This window comes from Trachemys scripta, chromosome 2, assembly GCF_013100865.1.
Source record: "Trachemys scripta elegans isolate TJP31775 chromosome 2, CAS_Tse_1.0, whole genome shotgun sequence".
Classification (NCBI taxonomy): Eukaryota; Metazoa; Chordata; order Testudines; family Emydidae; genus Trachemys; species Trachemys scripta.
In genome coordinates this window covers 266,393,728-266,418,284 of record NC_048299.1, presented here as the reverse complement: position 1 = coordinate 266,418,284, position 24,557 = coordinate 266,393,728, and the positions used below count along the sequence as shown (strand labels likewise).

The window sequence follows — 24,557 nt, the reverse complement described above, 5'->3', positions numbered from 1 at the left end:
AGCAACAGGGGATGGATTACTTGATGATTACCTGTTCTGTTCATTCCCTCTGGGGCACCTGGGACTGGCCAGTCAGAAGACAGGATACTGGGCTAGATGGACCTTTGGCACTACTTGGTCAGACCATTCTTATGTTCCTATGTTTTTCAATAAAAAAAATAAAAGTAACTGCTCAGCACATACACAGTGCTACCCTTGTGAAGTAAAGCTGCCAAGTCTAAGGCCTGGTCTACACTACGACTTTAATTCGGATTTATCAGCTTTAATTCGAATTAACCCTGCAACCGTCCACACAACTACGCTATTTATTTCGATGTAAAGGGCCCTTAAAATCGATTTCTGTACTCCACCCCGATGAGCGGAGTAGTGCCAAAATCGATTTTAGCAATTCGAATTAGGGTTAGTGTGGCCGCAATTCGATGGTATTGGCCTCCGGGAGCTATCCCACAGTGCATCATTGTGACCACTCTGGACAGCAATCTAAACTCGGATGCACTGGCCAGGTAGACAGGAAAAGCCCCGCGAACATTTGAATTCCATTTCCTGTTTGCCCAGCGTGGAAAGCACAGGTGACCACAGATAGCTCATCAGCACAGGTAACCATGCAGGCTGATAATCGAAAAAGAGCACCAGCATGGACCGTGAGGGAGGTACTGGATCTGATCGCTGTATGGGGAGAGGATTCAGTGCTTGCAGAACTTCGTTCTAAAAGACGAAATGCAAAAACTTTTAAAAAAATCTCCAAGGGCATGATGGCGAGAGGCCACAATAGGGACTCAGATCAGTGCCGCGTGAAAGTCAAGGAACTCAGACAAGCCTATCAAAAAACAAAGGAGGCAAACGGTCGCTCCGGGTCAGAGCCGCGGACATGCCGCTTCTACGCCGAGCTGCATGCAATTCTAGGGGGGGCTGCCACCACTACCCCACCTGTGATCGTGGATAGTCTCATCAGTGACGCCTGAGGATTCTGCCGATGGGGGAGAGGAGGAGGAGGAGGAGGAGGATGAGCTTACAGAGAGCACACAGCACTCCATTCTCCCCAACAGCCAGGATCTTTTTATCACCCTGACTGAAGTACCCTCCCAAGCCAATACCCAAGACTCTGACCCCATGGAAGGGACCTCAGGTGAGTTTACCTTTTAAAATATAAAACTTATTTTAAAATCAAACGGTTTTTAATGATTACTTTGCCTGACTTTGCATTCGCGGTCAGTTCAGCTACTGGAAAAGTCTGTAGCTACTGGAAAAGTCTGTTAACGTGTCTGGGGATGGAGCGGAAATCCTCCAGGGACATCTCCATGAAGCTCTCCTGGAGGTACTCCGAAAGCCTTGCCAGAAGGTTTCTGGGCAGTGCATCCTTATTCCCTCCTCCATGGTAGGACACTTGACCACGCCATGCTTGCAGCAAGTAATCTGGTATCATTGCCTGACAAAGCCTGGCAGCGTATGGTCCCGGTGTTTGCTGGCATTCAAGCAACATCCGTTCTTTATCTTGTTGTGTAATCCTCAGGAGAGTGATATCACTCCTGGTAACCTGGTTGAAATACGGGAACTTAATTAAGGGGACAGAGGTGGCCGTTCCTACTGGGCTGTTTGCTTGTGGCAGAAAATAAATCCTTCCCTGCAGTTAGCCAAGCGCAGATGGGAAATTGGCCCTGAGTTTTTCGCGTTTGGCTAGCAGGGATCTTCCCTGTTACCAGCCACGCGGTGGGGGGAGGGGTACCGTGATCATCCCAGAGAATTCATGGCGGGAGGGGGGGGTGGTTAGTTTGTTTTCTGGTGCTGCTGAATGTTAACAGAAAAACCGCAGCACTCTACAAGCTATGCTTGGTATGTGGGAAAGGAGGGCGCAGAAGCTGTAAGACAATGGCTTACCATGGCCGCATGCAAGCCGAATTCTGTTGCCCAGACCTGTGATCTCTAGCAGCAAAGCCACAGGCACTCAGCATTAAGAGGCAAAATGCGACCTTGCACAGAAATCACATGTGCTATGTAATGTGAATAGTGTTGGTCACCGTGAAAGAGTATAAGCATTGTTCTGTAAAATGTAGCTTTTTAAACAATTCTCTCTTTTTCCCCTCCCTACAGCAGCTGCAAATTCCTCAAGCCTCCCTCCTCCATCCCGAAGGTTATCACAGATAAGGCATCGTAAGAAGAGAACGCGAGATGAGATGTTTTCTGAAATTATGGAATCCAGCCGCAGTGACAGAGCTCATCTGAATGAGTGGAAGGAAACAGTTTCAAAGTATAGGAAAGAAGTCAGTGAACGTGAGGACAGGAGGGACCAACGTGAGGACAGGAGGGACCAACGTGAGGACAGGAGGGACGCTAGAGATGAGAGGTGGCGGCAGGAAGACCAGAGGATGAAGGATGCAACGCTGGGGCTGCTGCGTGAGCAAACAGACATGCTCCGGCGTCTGGTGGAGGTTCAGGAACGGCTGCTGGAAAACAGACTGCCGCTTCAGCCCCTGTTCCACCCTCCCTCCTCCCCATGTTCCGTATCCTCCTCACCCAGACGTGTAAGAACGCGGGGGGGGGAGGCTCCGTACACCTTCCCATTCCACCCCAGTAGACAGCCCAAGCAAAAGGCTGTCATTTTTTTAACCTTTTCTTTGTGGCTTTTTCCTTCCCAGCAATCCTCCTCCCAAATACCACCCGGGTTCCCTCCCTCTTTTTCTAATCTATTAATAAAGAATAAATGATTTTTAAATGATAGTGACTTTATTTGGTTTGAAAGAAAGCTGGGGGAAGGGGCAGGGTGGGTTCCTTACAGAAAATCAGTCAATAAAGGGGGCGGGTTTTCATGAAGGAGAAACAAACAGATATTTCACACTGTAGCCTGGCCAGCCATGAAACTGGTTTTTAAAGCTTCTCTGATGCACAGCGCTTCCTGGTGTGCTCTTCTAATCGCCCTGGTGTCTGGCTGCACGTAATCAGCAGCCAGGCGATTTGCCTCAGCCTCCCACCCCGCCATAAAGGTCTCCCCCTTACTTTCACAGAGATTGTGGAGCACACAGCAAGCAGAAATAACAATGGGGAGATTTCTTTGGCTGAGGTCAGAGCGAGTCAATAATGAACGCCAACGACCTTTTAAACGGCCAAATGCACATTCTACCACCATTCTGCACTTGCTTAGCCTGTAGTTAAACAGCTCCTGACTCCTGTCCAGGCTGCCTGTGTATGGCTTCATAAGCCATGGCATTAAGGGGTAGGCTGGGTCCCCAAGAATAACTATTGGCATTTCAACATCCCCAACGGTTATTTTCTGGTCCGGAAAGTAAGTCCCTTGCTGCAGCCCTTTAAACAGAGTAGTGTTCCTGAAGACGCGAGCGTCATGAACCCTTCCCGCCCAGCCCGCGTTGATGCTGGTGAAACGTCCCTTGTGATCCACAAGTGCTCGCAGCACCATTGAAAAGTACCCCTTGCGGTTTATGTACTCGGTGGCTTGGTGCTCCGGTGCCAAGATAGGGATATGGGTTCCATCTATTGCCCCACCACAGTTAGGGAATCCCATTGCAGCAAAACCATCCACTATAGCCTGCACATTTCCCAGAGTCACTAACTTTCGTAGCAGCACCTGAGTGATTGCTTTGGCTACTTGCATCACAGCAGCCCCCACAGTAGATTTGCCCACTCCAAATTGATTCCCAACTGACCGGTAGCTGTCTGGCGTTGCAAGCTTCCACAGGGCTATCGCCACGCGCTTCTCAACTGTGAGGGCTGCTCTCATCTTGGTATTCTGGCGTTTCAGGGCAGGGGACAGCAAGTCACAAAGTTCCATGAAAGTGCCCTTACGCATGCGAAAGTTCCGCAGCCACTGGGAATCGTCCCAGACCTGCAACACTATGCGGTCCCACCAGTCTGTGCTTGTTTCCCTTGCCCAGAATCGGCGTTCCATGGATAGAATCTGGCCCATTAACAACATGATCTCCAAAGCACCGGGGCCCGTGGTTTCACAGAATTCTGTATCCGTGTCCATGTCCTCATCATGCTTGTCGCTGCGCTGCCGCCGCCGCTGCCTCCTCGCCTTTCTGGTCCTGGCTGAGCATAAACTCCACGAGAACGCGCGAGGTGTTTACAATATTCATGACTGCTGTCTTGAGCTCAGCGGGCTCCATGCTTGCCGTGGTATGGAGTCTGCAGTGTTCACCCACCCAGGAAAAAAGGCACGAAAATGGTTGTCTGCCGTCTGTTGCTTTCATGCAGGGAGGGAGGGAGGGAGGGAGGAGGTGAGGCTGTACCCAGAACCACCTGCGACGATGTTTTTTGTCCCATCAGGCACTAGGATGTTAACCCACAATCCCAATGGGCGCGGGAGACTGCGGGAACTATGGGATAGCTATGGGATTGCTACCCACAGTGCAACGGTGCAGAAATCGACGCTAGCCCCGGTACTTGGACGCACACCACCGAATTAATGTGCTTAGTGTGGCCGCATTCATTTCGACTTTATACAACCTGTTTTTCAAATCCGAATTATATAAATTCGGATTAATCCCGTAGTGTAGACATACCCTAAGTAAAACAGTAAAAGCTTTCTAAAGGTGTATCTTCTGATCTTTTAAAAATGTGGGTAGTACTTGCCAATGTGTTTGTCAGCTGCCATAAAATTCATGATCATCATCTCTGGGCTAAAGATATGGGGATTAATACAAAGATATAACATACATTATTTTATCATCTTATTCTTATCAGTCCCAAATGCCACTCTTTCACAAACCACAAGTAAGAAATTCAGAAAGTTATTGTTTCACAAAGACAAGTTGTTGACAGAAGTTATTGTGTTTCTGACCTTGCTTTATTAAAGTAAGATAGGCAAGCAATAACCAAACTGGAGTAGGATACACAATATTGCTTTAAGATGTACACTGCCAAGGTTGATTGGTCCAAAATTAGATTTTCCATCATAGCCTCCTTAACTCCAGTAAAAAGAAGTTATATGTTTTTCTTACCCTTGTTCACTTAATATAGAAAGAACTATCACACTATAAATAGTAATGACAGGGGTCACAACTTTAAGATGGCTTTTTCATAACTCATGTCAGGAAAATCGGATTATATTTAGTTCTGAGAGTGTGTAATACTCTCTCAAGACTGAAGGATGCCTACTATTACGCTGAGTGTAATGCAACATTTTTGGGCAATTACACCTAATGAAAGACTCAGAATGTTTGCTCCTAAATGCCCAATAGGCTGACGTTCCAAGCAGCTTTAATTTTCTACCCTCTGATATGCTCCCCATCCCGCAATCCTGTACCACATCACACATATACCCTCTTTAACTAAGGCTCTCTCTACACTACAAATATTAAACTAGCCAGGCTACACATTCATCTGACGCAGTTGCAATAAATATGGTTGAGCTACATCCATCCAGCAGCTTTTTCCACATCAAAACCAAGTGTAAAACTTGTTTATTTTATACACACACACACACCCACCCCACCAACACTGACTTCACTGTTTTTACCAGTGCATTCTGGGAAAGTCAGGACATCAAAGGCCTCCAGCATACATACAGAACAATACCAATAACATGTGAGGACCACTCAGTCTGGTGATACAGACATGAGGTGCTGTGCAGATGGCATCCTCTAAACAGATCTGACCTGATTACAGGACAACTTTGTGAGAGCCTAGACTACTGGATGGGAAACATGAACATCCAGAGTTACCGTTCAACAAATAGAATAGAAAAACACCACATTTGGAAGCAACCAATGTCACTAACAAGTTAAAAACCTGGTAAAACTGTTCGGGTGTACAAGGGGCCTTAGACCAGACTTGCACTTGAGATACAGCCATGCAAGAAAACTTGGTTACAACATGATTATTCCTTGTTACAAAAACGTAAAGAGTAGACAGGATCTTATCCAGCTTTTCTAACCAAGATCTCACCTGTGTTTCATAACCTGGCTAAATCTAAAAGTTTCTCTGGAAACTGTAAACATTTTAAAGGTTTACCCTTGTATGAAACAGTTAACTTCCAATCTATTTTGCATATTGGAACATTGTTTTGGTTAGGGAACAATCTAGGTATAGTTGTGTCAGAAAACCAGAAGTGTATCTGTAGCATTGAAATGCTTAAGTGCAGTCTCTGCAACAAACATTTACTCATTTCATATTATTAATTTTTCACATATTAATTTTCCCCACATATGGGCAGCTTGCTCCCCATACAACTTATACTTTCCAAAATCAGGAGAAAACCTAATTTTACATAGCCACAAATAAGAGACTAGATCCATCTCTGCTTGACATTAATAAAATAAACGCTATGGTCAAGATTTTCAAAAATAACTAATTATTTCGGCTCCTATCTTGAAACAAATTAAGATCCCAGTTCAGCAAGATACTTAAACATATGCCTAACTTTAAGCATCTGAGTAGTTTATGCTTGAAGTTAGGAATGTAATTAAGGAAAAAAGAGAGGGACATAAGTGACTTGATGAATTTGGACCTTAGTATGTCTCAATTGGAGCACCCAAAAAATTGAGGTACAAACCACTAGTCACTTTTGAAGATCTTGGCTTAAACTTTTACTTTCAAGTTTCACACAATATCCATGCAAACATTTTCTAATTGTATACAATCTTTGACACAGTTACTACATGGCTAAAGATACAAAGGAACCATTTTTTCCCCATAACTAACAGATGAGTATATGGTGATGATTTACATAAAAACTACCATACTGGTCACACCAATGGTCCACCTAGCCCAGTAGCCTTTCTCCAACAGTGGCCAGTACTGGCACTTCAGTGTGAGTGTACAGAACAGGGCAGTTTGAGTGATTCACTCCTCCTCCCCTCCCCAGCTACTAGCAGTCAGAGGCAGTCCCCGAGCATGGTGCTGTACCCCCAACCATCTTGGCTAGTAGCCATTGATGGACCTATCCTCCTTGAACTTATCTAGTTCTTATCTAAATTGTATCCAGTCATCACAGTACCTCATGGCAACAAGTTCCACAAGTTAATTGTGGGTTGTGTGGATAAAAAAAAAAAATACTGTCTTGTTTGTATTAAACCTGCTGCCTATTAATTTAATTGGGTGACAAAGAATGCCTGTTAGCATTAACAATTACCTTCCTAGAACAAGCTGACATCAGGAAGGTGAAAATTTTAATAGTGTTTTAGGAGGAAAAGTATCAATTTATAAGGGAAAATATATGAATTAATTTACATTTGAGGCTGTTCAATATATGACAATGTACAGGAATACATTTTTAGTCTGATTTACAATTACATTTTGAGAACTGTTCTTTTAATCAGTATTTATGCTGGGATGATATATAAAGTTCTTTACACTTCATTAGAATGTGTTTTCATACATAATGCAAGATTTGAGGTCTACCTACAATTTTTCCTTTTCAAGTGCTTGTGTTTTGGAAAGTGATGGGTAAACTATGCTATTATACAGCAATCTTAACTAGTTTTGGAATTAATGTTTTAAGAATACTTTTTCTTCTATAGATAAATTAAAACATTATTTAAACTGTTTTTAAAAAATGTCAAATGGACAAGACAGATTTTTAAATTTAAAAAAGAGTAAACTATGCAGTCCAAATTAATAAGGACTTGCAAATCCCACCCTCACTCAAGCCCCAATCCAGCAAAGCACTCAATATTCAGCATGTGCTTAAACGAGTTGCTGGATCAGGGCCTAAAAGCACACATGCACACATTCACTACATAGCTACATTATTCAGACAGAATAGTTAGATGGGGAGGGCCCCGAGTTATTACAGAGAATTCTTTCCCAGGTTTCTGTTGGGCACGTCTTGCCCACATGTTCAGGATTTAACTCAGAGGTCTCAAACACGCGGCCCATTCCCAGCCAATGGGAGCTGCTGTGGGTGGTGCCTGAAGCCACACACACCCCTGCGCCCCTCCTCCCCCAGGTTCCATCCGCTTCCCGGAGCGGTGCAGGGGTAGGGCAGGGCAGGCCAGCAGGCAGGGAGCCTGCCCTGCCCCTGGTGCGTGACAGGCGGGAGCCCACCCCCCGAACCCCTCCTGCAGCCAAACCCCCTGCCCTGAGCCCACTGCCGCACCCCTCTTGCACCCTATCCCCCCTGCCCTGAGCCCCCTGCTGCACCCCAACCCCCTGCCCTGAACCCCCTGCTGCATCCTGCACGCTGACCCCCTGCCCTGAACCCCCCCACTGCACCCCGCACTCCTCCTGCACCCCAACCCCCTACCCTGAGCCTCCTGCTGCACCCTACCCCCCTGCCGTACCCCTCACCCCTCCTGCACCCCCCACCCCAACTCCCTGCCCTGAGCCCCGGACACACCCCACACCCCTCCTGCACCCCCTGGGGGCAGGGAGGGGGCGGAGTTGGGGTGGGGATTTCAGGGAAGGGGTTGGAATGGGGGCAGGGAAGGGGGAGGTGTCAGTAAATGCGGCTCTCAGGCCAATGTACTAGTCCTCATGTGGCCCTCATGGTCATTTGAGTTTGAGACCCTTGATCTAACTGATCACCATATTTGGGGTTGGGAAGGAATTCTACCAATGTGACCTGAGGGAGAGACCCTGGGAGTTTTTTGCCTTCCTCTGCAGCATGGGGCACAGAACACTTGCATGTTTAAACTAGTGTAAATGGGGAGTTCTACATAACTTGAAGTCTTTAAACCAAGATTTGAGGACTTCAGTAACTCAGTCTATAATGCTGGTAAAAAAGTGCTAACTGACTTAGGCCATATCTACACTACCACTTACGTTGGCAATACTTACTTTGCTCAGGGATGTGAAAAAAAAAAAAAAAAAAAAAAAAATCACACATACCCCCAGAGCAACATAAATGTTGCGAGCATAGTGCGGTGCGTGCTACCACTTATGTCGGCAGGAGAGCTTCTCCCACCTACATAGCTACCACCACTCGTGTAGGTGGCTTTATCATGTTGATGGGAGAGCTCTCTCCTGTCAGCATACAGCAGCCACACAAGCCATTTTACAGCAGCGCAGCTGCATCAGTGCTGCTGTGCTGCTATAAGCTAGCTAGTATAGACATGGCCTGAGGAGATTCAAAATCTTTCCCCATCCAGGAATTTTCACTTTAAAAGACTTTCCCCAGCAGAGGATGACAACAGAAGTTTCTGTCTCCATGCTTCTTCCTCCATAGCTTTCATGACAAAAGAACTGGGTCTAGTTTTCACACAAAGTAATCTTTCACTATATGTGCTCATAAAACTTCCTCTTTAAGAACTAATGACAAAAATCTACCTAGATTTTAAATATTAAGGTTCAATTATTTTGTTGGGAATCTCGTGAGACAAACTTTATACACAGACTGTAAGCACTACAGGACTAATATGTCATATTAATAGGCAAAAAAACTGAATCAGTTAAGGTGACTACAAATCCACAAAAGGAAAATGAAAAGTTAAGCCACCTATCAATACACACCCTGTACTCCTCCACTCACAAGCACACATCTTTACCATTACAACAACTGTACATCACAAAACATACACTGCAACCTTAACTCTGCACAACCTGTTTACCAGATTCCTTTCCCTATCCTCAGCCACTAGAGGGATGTTTGATATATAGTAACAGATATTGGGAGAGTGTAGCTTGGTAAAGGGGTATGTAAAGAAGGATCGTTAGAGACTGACTGATGACTTGCAACCCCAAAAGGGCAGGATTAAGGCTGCTAGATCGTCTGTGTTCAGTAGTTCTTTCTAAGCTGCAACTAAGGTATTGCAGGACATGCCAATGCACACACAGCACCCAGTCCTACCCCCAGTGAAGTCAGTAACAAAACATGATGTGAATGAGAACAGGACTGGATCAATAATTCAATATATATCATAATACCACTGCTTATTATGCATAAAATTCTGGTTTTATTCTTAGCTCATATTCCCACCCTTCTCTTCACTCCCCATTTGCCTGTTTCAGTCACCTGCTGCATTGTCAAATTCAAGCCCCAATTTAGCTTGCAGCCATTGATTATCAGTTCTCTTTGGACAGCAATCTTTTTACTACATTTCTACAAAGCACCTAGCTAGGGTTACCATACGTCCGGATTTTCCCGGACATGTCCGGCTTTTGGGGGCTCAAATCCCCGTCCGGGGGGAAATCCCCAAAAGCCGGACATGTCCGGGAAAATCGGGAGGCTCGGCCGGGGCTTCTTTGTGCGGGGCCGGGGGCATGGTGCCGGGCCGGGAGCCGGGGGCCAGGGTCGCAGTGCCGGGCCGGGCTGGGCGCGGGGCCGGGGAGCCGGGCGCCGGGGTCGGGAGCCGGGAGCCGGGCCCGCGGAGCTGGGAGCCGGGCCCGCGGAGCTGGGAGCCGGGCCCGCGGAGCTGGGAGCCGGGGGTGGTCGGCCAGGGCCCGAGCCGACCCAGGCTGGAGCCGCCGGGGGCCAGCCTGGGCCGCGCCTCCTCCCCCCCGCCCCCCTTACCTGCTTCAGGCTTCAAGCAGGGGAGGGGGCGGAGACTTTGGGAGGGGGCGGGGTTGGGGCGGGGGCGGGGCTGGGGGCGGGGCTGGGGCCCCCGGGAGTGTCCTCCATTAGGAGGCACAAAATATGGTAATCCTACACCTAGCACAATGTGGCTTTAACCTTCAGCTGGCCCCCAAGTTGCTACTGTATGAGAAATTAAACAAGAATTAAGGTTAGTGACAGTTTAGGTTGCACCAAAACCCATCCTACCCACTTAAACCTTTGTCTGTTCATACTTTTATGCTTTCAAGTTAACATAAAAGTTTCCAGTATTCCTTACCATCTTTACATTGTGTACAATGCTGTTAAAACTTCCTCCAAAAGGCATTCACTTCCATCTCCAACCCATATTAGACAGCAATACATAGCTCAACTTTATTCAGTTCACCCTGTCATGCAAAACTCAGTGACCTCAGTTTCTTGCATCAACAGTTTGACATGTCTGTCACATGCTTTTGGAATTTATTTTGCTTTCACACTGCTGATGTTACCGTTAAGGTTTCACTTTAGAGTGCAAATTTGATGAAGTTGGATATGTATTGCTTTTTGGTATCTGTTGGTCACAGAAGTGAAAACCATATGGAGTTCTAGATACTAAGAACACTGTAAGTAATAAGAAGGTGGAAAAAAACAGGAGTTTTTCCCCTTATCTTATTTCCCTGATTTTAAGGTTTTGAGTGCCTAAGTGTGTCCTAATGCAACCTTAACTGTCACTGAACATAGTCTTTGTTTCCTGATTATAAACAAGTATGCCTTTTCTGGGTTTTAGCCACTCTCTTCTCAATATACTTTTATATTACACTCAATACACACACACACACACACAAAACCCAAATTGCAACACTACATTAAAAAAAGCAATGTTTCACAGAATTTGGCCATAATCAGGGATGAAAATTGTGTTGTTCAAAGGATTGCTTAATTTTTGTAAAATGCTTTGAAAATTGAAGTTAACCTTTGCTACTACTCATTTCAAATAAGAGTGCATGGTCTAGTGTTTATCGCATGGGATTTGCAATCAGGAGTTCTGGGTTTCATTTCCAGCAAGTCTCACTGTGCAAAGCATAGGACACTCATAAGGTGACAGCAAGACAATCTCCACTTTATAATTTTCTCATTATAAATTAGTTTTAATAGGATTTATTAGTAGTTTAAACAGGTACTGATTTACTGTACCTTATGAAAGTGTTGCCTTTTTTAAATGAAAAATATTACAGTAGCTACAAAACATTTGCAACAGGCTAACAAAATAAAGTAATATTCCATTAATGGAGAATTTTAATTGGGACATGCTCTTCAGATATCACAGTTGGAGGCTAGTTTGAATTTTAAATGGTTTTCCATCTTTCAAAAATATTCTTTGTGGTTTATTTATGATTTCCTATACTCCCAGCAAGCCACTAGTTACCTTTTCATATGAAAATGTTCTTCATCAGGAAATGTCTGTATAATACTGCATAATTTTTTAAGGTGGCACAGCTTCAATCACTCCCTTATAACTTTTATTTTATCCAAAGGTAGCTGTCAAGTATGACTCTACACTTATGATGTGCTAAACCAACTTGGCTTAAACCAAAAACCTCACATTCAGTCAGGCACAGTCTTCTCCATGCTGCTGGGCACCAGCAGCAGGAATACTGTGAGCAAAAGACTAGTCTCCTTTCTGTCCATGCCAGTGCCACATACCACATCAGCCCCCAGGTACTGGGAAGAACAACTGCAGTGGAAGTCCTGCTCAGCCCCTGCAGCCTGGGGATGAAGCATTTTCAGTCACTCTGGAGAATGATACACGTACAGTCTGGTCAGCACGTAGGGACACAACACGCTCAGTGAGATGGAATCTTTTGAAACTTTAGCCGACGGTCTCCAACAAACCTTGACTGAATATGTACAAACTGATTTATTTATTTATAAAAGCAGCTTATAACTCGTCCAAATTTGGGTACATTTTCAACAGGAATGAAAAAACAAGGTGACCCCCTTGCCAAATTTTGAATTCCTCATCCAAAACACAGAGGCACTTCTCAATGAAATGGCTAATAACCCATTTTTCCTCAAAATTCATTCTGGGAAATGCTTACACTGGTTTTGTTGAAACTTGCAAAAAGCCTTCAGCTTGGAAAATTTGAACCCGAACAGTTAAAGAATTCAAAAGTTTTAAGGCACAGAAAACAGGGTCTTCTAATTGAAAATGTGAGGCAACCTTAAACAAAGGCACTGTTAACATTTTACCCATAATCTGAAATAAGTGAAAAAAGCCCTCTGCCCCCTACGGACACCCACAGAGGGATCAGCCAGAATCTCAATTTGCTCCTGGTGCACATGACCAAGAGCATCTATAGCTGAGAGACACAATGAACACATGGAGGGGGTAATGCCATAACTACACCACACTTTCATACAAGCCAGTGGAACAGAGGCAACATACTCTGTTTGCCCATTTGTAGAGCTCCCGCCAATTTGTGCCAAAGACCTCAAACAGCCTTCACTCTTCCACCAACTGATGTGAGTTTTGGCTGTAACTGCCAGAGGAGTTATTAAATTTGATGATCTTATCCTTGCTTTAAGATCTAGTTTTTCCAATTACCAGCTTCCTTCAATTCCAGAATGAGTTTAGCAGCACATATTCTCATTAACTCCTAGAAATGAGATTACACCATTTGAAAGCTGGAATTGAGGCATCCAATTAATTTCTATCCCTGATTATTCACAAAGTATCTGATCTTAAAGTGATCCCTGGTCCCTTCCAGAAGGCAAAAAAAGAAAACCCAGAGGCTATTTGTCAGACAGGCCAAAAATATCAGTTTTCAGTGTATCAATCATTAATTGCTATCAGTCATCTCAGGCCAGTTCACTCTTAGTCTTGATACAATAACATGCATATAATCACATGGCAAACAAAAATTAAACCAATTTATCTTTATATTTTTATGCAACAAAAATCAGAACACTCGCATGTATAATCAGCATGAGTCTTACCTGTCCGTCCCATGATTCAGAAATCAGGATCAAATAATGCTGGACATGAAGATTAATCAACGACTGATACGAAAACCAGTTGCAAAGTAATTTCTGTAAACAACAACAATAGGCTTTAACAAACAGATAAGTTAATAAAATTTAGCAACCCTTTTATAAAATATTCACTGCAAATTTTTGATTTTGAACTTCAGTATGATTTTAGCCAATAGACAGGGTTTTTCTTCATTTTCTAAGCTATCAGAGGCATACATAACTTTTTAGTAGATAATGAAAAGACATAAGGGCACTAATTAAATCAAATACTGAAAATGCAAAAAAATTGAGATAGCATTCATCAGTTATAAATTGCATAGATAATTTTAGATACAGAAGTTTCCATTGCTTCTAATTTGCACAGCCCCTTTCCTAATGTAGAACACTAGAAAATCATCAATAGCTAATTAGGCACTGCAAAATCCATGTGACAAAACGAAAGTCTTCATAGGAATATATTCTCTGCCTATCAAAGGTCCACCGTCTGCCAAGACCTATTTTGAATATGTACTTGTATATACTAAAAAGGTACAATATTCTTGACAGAGTCCTAATTGGGCAGTTGTAATTTGTTAGTTATTTTGTATTTTGCAGATTGTTTCATTATCTTCTAGTGGACTTAACACTGTACAACTTTATTAAAATTGTTTAATGTTTTTATGTGTACACAGATATAAAGCAAAGTGCCCTTTCAAAACTTACAATGAAATACTTTTATTCAGGAGATTTTAAAATAAAGCCATCACTGTAGTAAATGTTCTCCTAAAGCCTTGTATATTCAATTATTTTGTCATTTTGTATATTGAAACCTGCACTGTAATTGCATAAGCAAGAGGAAAACTTGAAAAACAGCGTTAGCTGTTAGCAACAGGGATAGCTCAGTGGTTTGAGCATTAGCCTGTTAAACCCACAGTTGTGGGTTCAATCCTTGAGGGGGCCCTTTAGGGATTTGGGGTAAAAATCTGTCTGGGGATTGGTCCTGCTTTGAGCAGGGGGTTGGACTAGATGACCTCCTGAGGTCCCTTCCAACCCTGATAGTCTATGAAACAAAAAATCAATAAAAGGTTTGTAAAAGCAGACAGGTAAAAAAGTGTGTTTCAAGAAAATACTAACGTAAATCCTTCTTTGTCAACTATTTCAAGGAAAAATTACAATCTATGTGAAGATTCATTTTCTAGTATCCACAATCAGGGAAGTTTTGTTCTGCAGTGTTTTAATACTACTCTATTAAATACTTCATATGAAGCACAATTTTACATGAGTAATTTGAAGATTCTCCACACAAGAGAGAAGTATAAGCACTTTGAACAAAACATTTGTATTAATATATTTTTTTCCACTGAGTAACTCAAATAATTTTTTATTTGAAAGGAACTCTTAAAGAATGGCTTTTATTTATAATCTGATCGGCGTATTCATCAATATGATATGCAAAATGAAAAATGGGTTCATAGCTTATCTGGCAACTGAAGCACGGGTTGCAGCTCCATAGTTATGGCTGAATTGAATTTTGCACTTAGACTATAGAGGACGACAGGTCGGGACACTCATAATTGGGGAACCTGCCTTCAAAAATAACAACCAATCACCACCCTTCCTCTGCAGCTAACTGACATGCTACCATTCTATTGGTCTGATGAGTCAGTGATGAGAGAAGACTGGACTCAAGAATTCTCCTTAATAAATAATTTTGGCCCCAATTGTCATTGCTCCTTAAAGTTTCTGTGGCTGCATACTACCTTGGGCATCAAGGCATGGCTGCCTAGGCTTCACTGTGCACTGGAGTAGCTGAGGCAAGAGTGCAGCAAAACTGAGCACCAGTTCTCCCCACGGTGCTGCTTTCTGTTGTTGAAGGCAACAAGGAAGACAGTGAGGGAGAAGTTCAGAGAGAGAAAGAATGGGAATGCAAGGGACAGGGGGAAACAAGGGGTGTTGGGCCTAGGGTAAAGAAGGTATGTGCATGGGGAAAGAGGCTATAATAGGCAGATGGGCTTTATGCAAATAGGGAGTCTGGAGTGAGAGGCACAGAAAAGAATCCAGGCCAGAGGATAGACCCTTGCAACTCACCTACAAGCTTCAGGTTTGGGTCAGGTATGAAAGTGACTCACTCTTGAGCTTGGGTTGGGCTTTAAAATTAGGTCCAAGCAGACCTTCTCTTCCTGTTCCTGCCTCATCATCCAGTAGAATGAAGTTGAAAGGCTTCCCATGGCACTTATAAACATTGATTCCTTCACCATCCCAGAATCCTGACTGCTGCACAGCCTTCTCTCTCCAATACAACCCTCTCCTTCTACATCATCTTTCTTTTTTGTTAAATACTGTTACAAAGTACTGTATTTAAGTCTTTATCTTGGCTATTCAAGATACAGCGAGGGTTTCAACAATACAACACAGAATACAAAATGACAAACATTTAAAAATATATAAGGTTATAGGAAAACACTGTCTATTACTGTGGTCACTTGTAAATATATTTCATAGGAGAAATGTTTTAAAAAAAAAAAACTTAGTTCCTTTTTTACTGGGAATGCTGCTTTCATTTATTTATGGACTAATGTGATTGCAAAGTCAAAGCAAATATAAATCAAACTGGGTTCCCACTCAGTATCCGGTATTTCCTCTTCGTCCATACTGGAGTTCAATAGGAGTTTAAAATCATAATAAAGTAATGTGAATGGAAGTTTTTCCATCTAATATTCTTGCTGGCTCTTTCAAGGAAATGTCTATCTTCTACTCTTTCCAGAGTATGTTATTCTTTAAGAAGCAAGGGAAATAGAAAACTATTAGTTCTCTTTTACAATGTGGAGAAATATAGTTAGAATCATTTTGCTCAATTTGGGCTTGTTTATAGTAGATGCAATACTATCCATCACTCTTGGCCAAAATCTGCAACAGTAGAATTCCCAGGACCATAAATTACAAATAAACCCACTGAAATATTTTATTTCCACTGCAGTTTTGCAGACATTTAAATACAAATCAAATTTAGTTGTGTACCACTTACATGCTAACTGGCACAGATATTTATTACTAGTTGTAGACTTGATTGTGTCCCTATCGTACCCACAAACAACCCTTTGAAATACAAAAGAGATTTTTTAGAAATGACCACTAATCTTCTCAAGTAACTCTGCCAGTAAATTTAGCATCTTTGTAGCAAGACAGAATGTGGGATTCATGTAATACTTTGTACTTTCGTAATATCATGTAAAACTAAGAATACAGTTATAAATTAAAATATTAAGAAGGAGAAACCATTTCTTAAAGAAAAAAATGTATATAATCTCATATTTCCTGATGTTTCAATACTTTCATGGAACTCCCATATACGCTCCCAATTGGGGTGGGGTGAAAAAAAAAAAAAAAAAAAAAAGGTGGCACTGAACTATAAAGACAATTTTGACAACAAGGGCAACTTAAAAGATTTGTGATAGCAATGTATTCTGTACAATCTCTGCTAGTAATATTAAAAGAAAGTTGGTAAACTCATTGTTCATTTGGTCATTAATTTATCATAATATTTTTAACACTCAAAACAATATTAGACTGAAAAGTTTTGCCATAAATAAGAAACAGAATATTAAGGAGAACAGAGGAAAGACAATATTGTATGGGAAAGGAAGAGTTTGTATTTAAAGTTTTCAACATCCGGTGCAACAGGTATTGACTCAGCAGACTTTGAAAACTCTCTCTTCCCTGTAATCTCTCACTAATTTACTTGGAGTTTGGAATGATTGGAAGACCCAAGTGAGAACAGACTTAAATCCCCAACAGCATATAATACTATTTTTTAAACAAGTGTAATTTGTAATCTCAAGTAAGAGAACTCCTTCATTCCATTCAATCCACCTGATATAAAGCAGACTTCGCTTTACACAAACTAAAAAAAATAAAAAAAAAAAATATCTTCAACATATCCTTTGGCTGAAGATAAAAGTAATCATTACAGAATGCCAGAAACAGACATCAGATTTGAGAAGGAGGAATGAAATTCTAAAATAGAAATAATTGAGGAAAACTAATCCAAGACTTTGGAATACTTCTGTAACAATGAGTGAACAATTTGAGTATTCTAAAGTTGGGCTTGTTCTACATTAAGCCTTGCTAATTCTCACATAATGAATACATATACCTGATAATTCTAATGATGAGTGGTCTCTTTCCAACTAAACAAATTAAACAGAACATTATAGTATTGTTTCCTATTACCACTACTGTAATAATTATTCTAATTAATACTATAGCCAGCTACACTTGTAAAAATAAAATGACTGACATTTTATGCCTTATCTTGGTTTTCTTCATGTTTGCTTATTACCTTGCATACTCCAGAGACACACGATGGGCCTGCCAATCATTGTTGAGAATTCTTACTAGTTAACCACAAAAGGCATTATAAACATTCCCCCACAAAAAAGTATGACTTTACAGTTAAGACCGCTTAATTGTATTTCAATCAATTGAATCACTAAAAATCTAGAAAATCACCAGTTAAGATAAACATTCACACATACATCAATCTCAAGTCATATGCCTTGCCACCCAAGCACACAGCTCACACAATGAACACACTTCTCACTCCAACCAGGATGGATAAACTGATTTTTTGTATTTAAAATCACATATCAGATTTTTATGTAATTTTTTTTAAATTGTGCTTAAAAGGAAATTTAAAGTTTGTTAAGACCTAAATTTATTATTACAATTTAAATAAATATAAACATGCTTCATCGATGAGCTCATCCTAAAATCTGAATGAATTGTGGACATTTCTTTATATAAACTAAAAAAGCATCAAGAAGAAAACGTCTTTAATTTATGAGGTCCACTCAAAGTTTATAAATATATCACATCATATACTGTATTAAGAAAGCATCTATATTGTTTTCAGTCTTTACAATGGAGCAATTTTATCCCCAAATTTAAGGACTTTCAATTTCTGTTGGGCAGAAAAGCTCTTCCATTAAATTACTTTTGGCCAGCAGGTGCAGAAAGGCTCTTCTCTTCATTTGGATTAGCTCAAAGTTAAGAAACCAACTGGGAATTGAAAAAGCAAGAAAGTTTGTTTTCCTATTCCAATCTATGAACGAATACAGGTGGGAAAGGATGAGATCTACTAACCCTAACAATCTGAAGGACATGGGGCCAGATTTTCAATGGCATTTTATATTTTAGATGTGTGATTGATGCTTTAGGACAGGGATAGGCAACCTATGGCACGCGTGCCGAAGGTGGCACACGAACTGATTTTCAGTGGCACTCTCACTGCCTGGGTCCTGGCCATCAGTCTGGGGGGCTCTGCATTTTAATTTAATTTTAAATGAAGCTTTAAACATTTTAGAAACCTTATTTACTTTACATACAACAATAGTTTAGTTATATATTATAGACTTATAGAAAGAGACCTTCTAAAAACGTTAAAATGTATTACTGGCACGCAAAACCTTACATTAGAGTGAATAAATGAAGACTCGGCACACCACTTCTGAAAGGTTGCCGACCCCCGCTTTAGGAAATCCCATGAGGCACCTAAGCAGGCTAAATGCCTAACTCCCACTGAATGTCAATTCATTTTATTTCAATGGGAGTTAGGTATCTACCCTGCTTAAGAAATCTTGAAAATCACATTAGGCATCTATCTGCATTTTCAGGCACCTAAATACCCTTAAAAATCTGGCCCATGGTGACCAGAAACAATCCATCAATTCACCAACTACAGATAATACTTCCTTTGCTTAATAAAGCAAAGTTTTAAATGCAAAACATGTTTTATTAAGAAAAATGTTTATGTATACAGCACATAAGATAGCTTTTTTGATCTAACAATTTAAAAATGTTGTTTTTGTACTTTTAATTGAATTCCAATTCCCATGCAAATGCAGCTTGATAAGTCCAGAGTAAAAAGTTATCTAGTAAATAAAGCAGTCATTCACCATTTTAAACATAATAAAAAGGTAAAAATTAAGTATCTGAATGTTCACACTATACAATTACTTACATAAGCGTGCATAGTGTATCCTTCTGGTTTGCAAAAAGTAGTACCAAATTTAGTATGAGGGCTATATTTGGTTGCAAATGAACATGAGAATGAACCTCTCTTTAGGACAATAACTAAAAAGTACAAACACAAAACAGGATTAAAATCAATTATTTATTTCAAGGTTTCTCACTTGATGTAAATAATTAAAAACTGATTTAAACTCAATCAAATAAATTCATCTATGCTCCAACATATTACCAGTCAAAATGCATATTCAATCTCTCACAATTACATGTACTCAAATGCACACCGTGAATTTCAACCTCAGATAGATGACTACAGACCTGCCTAGTGGCAATGTGTGATTTGCACATGAATAACCATGAGGCTGAAGTCAATGTTTTGCAGCTGAGTATGACAATATGAATGAAGTTGTAACATTGAGAGGAGAAGTAGGCTGTAGTGGAGCACTGTTCTTGTGGGACCCCTATGGGACTTCTCTCTTTTGAGCCATACAAGGTTAGTCAGAGCAAAGTACCTCTAGGGTCGGAATTGAAGTTGAATGTGTATGGGGAGGCTTTAACAGATGGCCATCTGAAAGATGGAAATAATTTGAGGTTTCATAGCAACATACTACTTCATAACACAACTAGAAATACTGAGAGTTGGTTAGTAGGAATCCTATGTGACACCTACAAAGAAGCTAAGTTACAGTGGTTTTATTTTCAGACTCAGAGGGTTTTTTTTCCCACGGCATTAATCTCGCAGTATATTGAGTGCACTGCACCCAGAAGTTTCTAGCTTGAGATAACTGGCGCTTTAAGCTCAAGGTAGCCCATCGGGAAGGATGGGTTGGAGACTGGATGCTGCTGAAGCTCAAGCTAGTAATGCAGGAAGGACACAGCTTTAGAGAGTAAAAAGCTTGAGTTATGTCTCCCAATAAGCTGGTAAAGAATACTACAAGCACATAAGAACGATAATATAATATGCAAAATGTAAAGTAAGATGAATCAAGACACATCCCCAGTACACAACTTAAAGGGTGGGAGAGTGTGAAACGGTGGTGTCAGGATAACACCAGTGTCTCCTTAAAAAAAAAAATCACTTATGTCAGAGGTAGGGAAAGATGAGTACAACAACCTTTAGCAAGCTTGTTCAAAGGCTTGCAAAAACCCATCTTCAAACTCATCTGTTCACACCTAATATCCTATATTCTTTACAATCTGATCCCATTCCTTTCCAATTAGAAATAAGTTTTTTTTCATGTAATAAATTAAGACAGTATATTTACCTTGGCTCCTTGTTCAAAGGTACTAATATTACAGGTGTAGCTGTCAGGTTGCAGTCTCTCCCGCACCACTTGGTTACATATTGTACAAATGTTAGTTTTTGCTATTTATTTCCTGTACATTAGTACTGAATATCCCATTGCTCCTATCTCCAGATTTCTTTGCCGACTGGTTCTGGTTCTGCGCAAGAGCTACCCCTGCAACTCTAAAGCCATCCAAAAGTCAGAATCTCTTAAGTTACACCGAGCAATCGTTTGATAAAGACAGATATGAGACACATATGGCTGGTCCGAAGAGGATTTTTTTCCACCGGGGACGGGTGCGGGGGTAGAAGGGGTAAGTTTAGTTGGTCAAAAAAATCCCTGACAATTATAAAAAGATCTGAGGGGCTATAAATATAGCATCATGCATCACTGCTTAAAAGTCAGAAAGATGTTTCACCGTTTTTACAGAAGTACTGCCCTAGAAGTTTAAAAACCTTTGCTCTTGATTAAGCACCCATATACCTCGTGTGTGATCAATTCTCTATATGTCTAATCTATTGATTTATTATTCAAAGTGAGCAGGCTGAAATTCAACATCAGCAACCTTGACACATTCACTATCCAGGTCTTCTTCCTCACTTGTCTTCCCCATGAATCACCATTCTTTTGCATTGCTTAAAGAAGCTACAAGCTTCCTTCCCATTTTTGGATCTTAATGGCCAAGTCTTGTTTCTATTGTCTATGTACTACTAAAAAAGAAAGTTATACTGAAGAGGTACCTAATCGCAGACAAGCATATGCATTCCAGTTTTAGTCATAAAGGAACATCAAGAGAATTAGTGCTATTAATCTCAACAGTTCATTACAGACCACACAGCCATTTAACAGAACAATTCTACTTTCTTAAATATACTTTTAGGAATTCAGTACAAAATGTTCACACTGAATTCAAACCTGATATAGAATAAAATTTAGTAATTGAATTGCTAACTCCCCTTTAATATAAAATAAAACCCTCCTCTACTCCCAATTTCTCTCTACCGCATCTCATTCTCTCCTAAAACCCAAATCACATACTCTCTCTCAACCCTTGTGTTCTGATTCAATAATACAAGTGTCAAAAAAGGAGTAGCATTTCTATTATGTCATGACCACCACTCAGTTTGCCAGACCTGGGGAAAATATTTCTGATAAAGAGAGAAAAAATGAAATTTACATTTCTTCTAGTAGGCTGTTTCTCTTGACATCTTCACTGATGCATTCTCTATAAAAAAGAAATAAGAACACCCTATGCCAGCAACCTCAAAAGTGAATTCAACTATAATTTATTATCCATTTTGGCAACATGCAAGCTATTAACATTGTTGACATACATCACCTGCTCTGCATTCTACATACCATGTTCTCTTTACAAGAGCTCTCCCTATACTTAAATGAAGCAGATTTTTCGCATCATGAATACAGAAATGGAACAAAATGCAAAATATTTATAGAAAGGTATTTCATAATCATGAGGGCCCAAACAGCACCAAACATCCAAATGCAGCTTCAGCTATAGAACAGCAATAAAAAAAAAAAAAAAAAAAAAAAAAAAAAAAAAAGATGTGACACTGTAATACAACAGAATACCTCAAAAATATTTTACAGTAAGTAGCAAGTAGTAACTAAAGAGCAAAATACCCAAACAGATTTAGCACCTAACATAGCAGATAATTTGTGTTTTAGGTCACTTGTCATCTCAGAAATCCCTGAATCAAAATATGTTAATGTTTCTAGATCAATCCAGACATTTGTAAAATCCATATTCAAAACAGTATCTCTATATTTCCAACAATCCTGATTTTTGTTGTTGAAGACTCTCACCTAGTCATTATGAAAGAGAAATTCACTTATTATAAAGACTACTTTTTTGGGGGGGTGGGGGGGAGAGGGTAGGGGGAGATAAGTTACTTACTTTAGTTGGTATTAATTGTGTGGTGGGTTCATTTTCTTCCCCAGCCTGAAGCTTTTATATACACGAGGTTTTACTTCCTCAAGATACATGATCTTTTTGAGTCTTAAAGATGCTTCTGTCAAAATGTTAGCTGTATTTTCATACGTTAAGTATTAGACCTATCATTTTATAAGTTAACTATTAGTTCTATTTACTATACAGTATTACTTACTATTTTAAAATAATATGTGGGTAGGATTGCACTGGAGTACCACAGGCTTCTTTTGTAATTTTGTTTTGCCCCACCACATACTTTCTAAAACAACATACTTTAAGTCACATACTAAAATCACCATAATTTTATGATGAACAATTTTACAACTCTGAAGATTTTATGATCACTGAGCACTTAACAAGAAGTCGTCAACTTTATATATGAGATTTCATTTTTAAAATGTTCTCAATAACAGATATGTATTGGTACATCAGTGTATGGCCAATCACATGGTCTTGAGCAAATCAAATTCCATTTTAAACTAAAAAGATAATACCTGCTTTATTAGTTCCCTTATTTCACTTGGGTTCCCCCTACACCAATTAAGCAATATTTAATACACAACATGATATCCTTAAATGTTTTTTCAAGATAACTAAAGGTTGTAATACTTACTATCAGGCATTGTTAGCCAGGAATTTGTCTTCAGTTTTGCAAGCTGAAATAAGCTATAAGAAAATAAAAATATAATTTGAGTAAGAAGTCAAGACATTATGTACATTGGTTGAATACATTAATTTCAAATGCAAAACATGCTGATAAACTTTTTTCCTTATGTATACAGCAGATAAGGCAGTTTTATATGACTAAAATTTTTTTTTTTTTTACAAAGCCATTTTTGTGCGTTTAATTGAATTCCAATTTCCATCCAATTGCAGCTTGACAATTCACAAGTAAAAAACTCATGTAATAAAATAAATAATAATAATAATAATTCATCATTTTCTAACGTCATAAAAAACAAAAAATAGTAATCTGACTACATGAATGTTGAGTTATATTAATGTTTAGATGTAGAGATACAGTATCCTCTGGTTAGCAAAAAGTATCAAATTTAATAAAATTACATTTAGTTGCAAATCAACGTTTTAATGGTTATAACAACCAACGAGAATGAACGTCTCAAAGATAACTAAAGAGTAAAATACAAAATATGATTACAATCAATTATTTAAATCAAGGTTTAGTGCTTGCTTAATCAATCTACCTTGTTTGAAAAGTATGCCTCTCCCCAAGGACAAAGTTACAGCTTTTGTTTTTATTTTTTGTGGAAGGAGAAAGCATGTATATTGTGGGTGGTGCATGTTTGTATAATGAAGATAAATTAATGACTGCTGGTTGAAAATTTGATTCAGGGATTACAGAGAACAGATATTTTCTGGCTTCATTAAGGGTGCATTTGTAGTACACATAATTGAGCAGCCTTAAGAAGGTTTTAATTAAAAGAGCCTGATGTCTGAGTGTCAAATTTTTGACAACTGCAATGAATGGGGACACCGTACACTTTGCCAGTGAAACATTATAGGTAGGAGGTAGAGACAAATATAATTATGGCCAGACACTTCCTATTATAAGACCCTATTTTCGAAAGCTTATAAATTTACCAAACCTCAACTGTTCAGGCTGAAGTTTTTCACACCAGGTGTGTGCCTAATGTAGGGTTACCATACGTCCGTTTTTTCCCCGGACATGTCCGGCTTTTCGGCAATCAAACCCCCATCCGGGGGGAATTGCCAAAAAGCCGAACATGTCCGGGAAAATGCCGGCCGACCGGGCACTTCCCCTCCCACGGCTGCTCTGCTCCTCCCCTGACTCTTCGGCTCTGTTTAAGAGCCGGGCTGGCCGAGCGCTACCGGCTTC

General features: G+C 40.3%; 1 protein-coding gene across 4 annotated transcripts in view; it reads right to left on the bottom strand.

Annotated features, from left to right (window-relative positions):
- The window catches only part of EFR3A (EFR3 homolog A), a 152,014-nt gene that overhangs the window by 114,752 nt on the left and 12,705 nt on the right, over positions 1-24,557 (bottom strand). For 3 of the 4 annotated variants that reach the window (XM_034763629.1, XM_034763628.1, XM_034763630.1), the window contains exons 2-3: positions 23,313-23,365; positions 13,421-13,513 (exon numbers count right to left, since the gene is read on the bottom strand). Coding sequence is in view for 2 of the 4 variants with exons in the window: in XM_034763630.1 (XP_034619521.1) it covers positions 13,421-13,433 (13 nt within the window). In the remaining 2 variants the exon portion in view is untranslated. Of the gene's footprint in view, positions 1-31; positions 52-13,420; positions 13,514-23,312; positions 23,366-24,557 lie in introns of those variants that run through there. The other variant, XM_034763631.1, reaches the window with a different exon arrangement.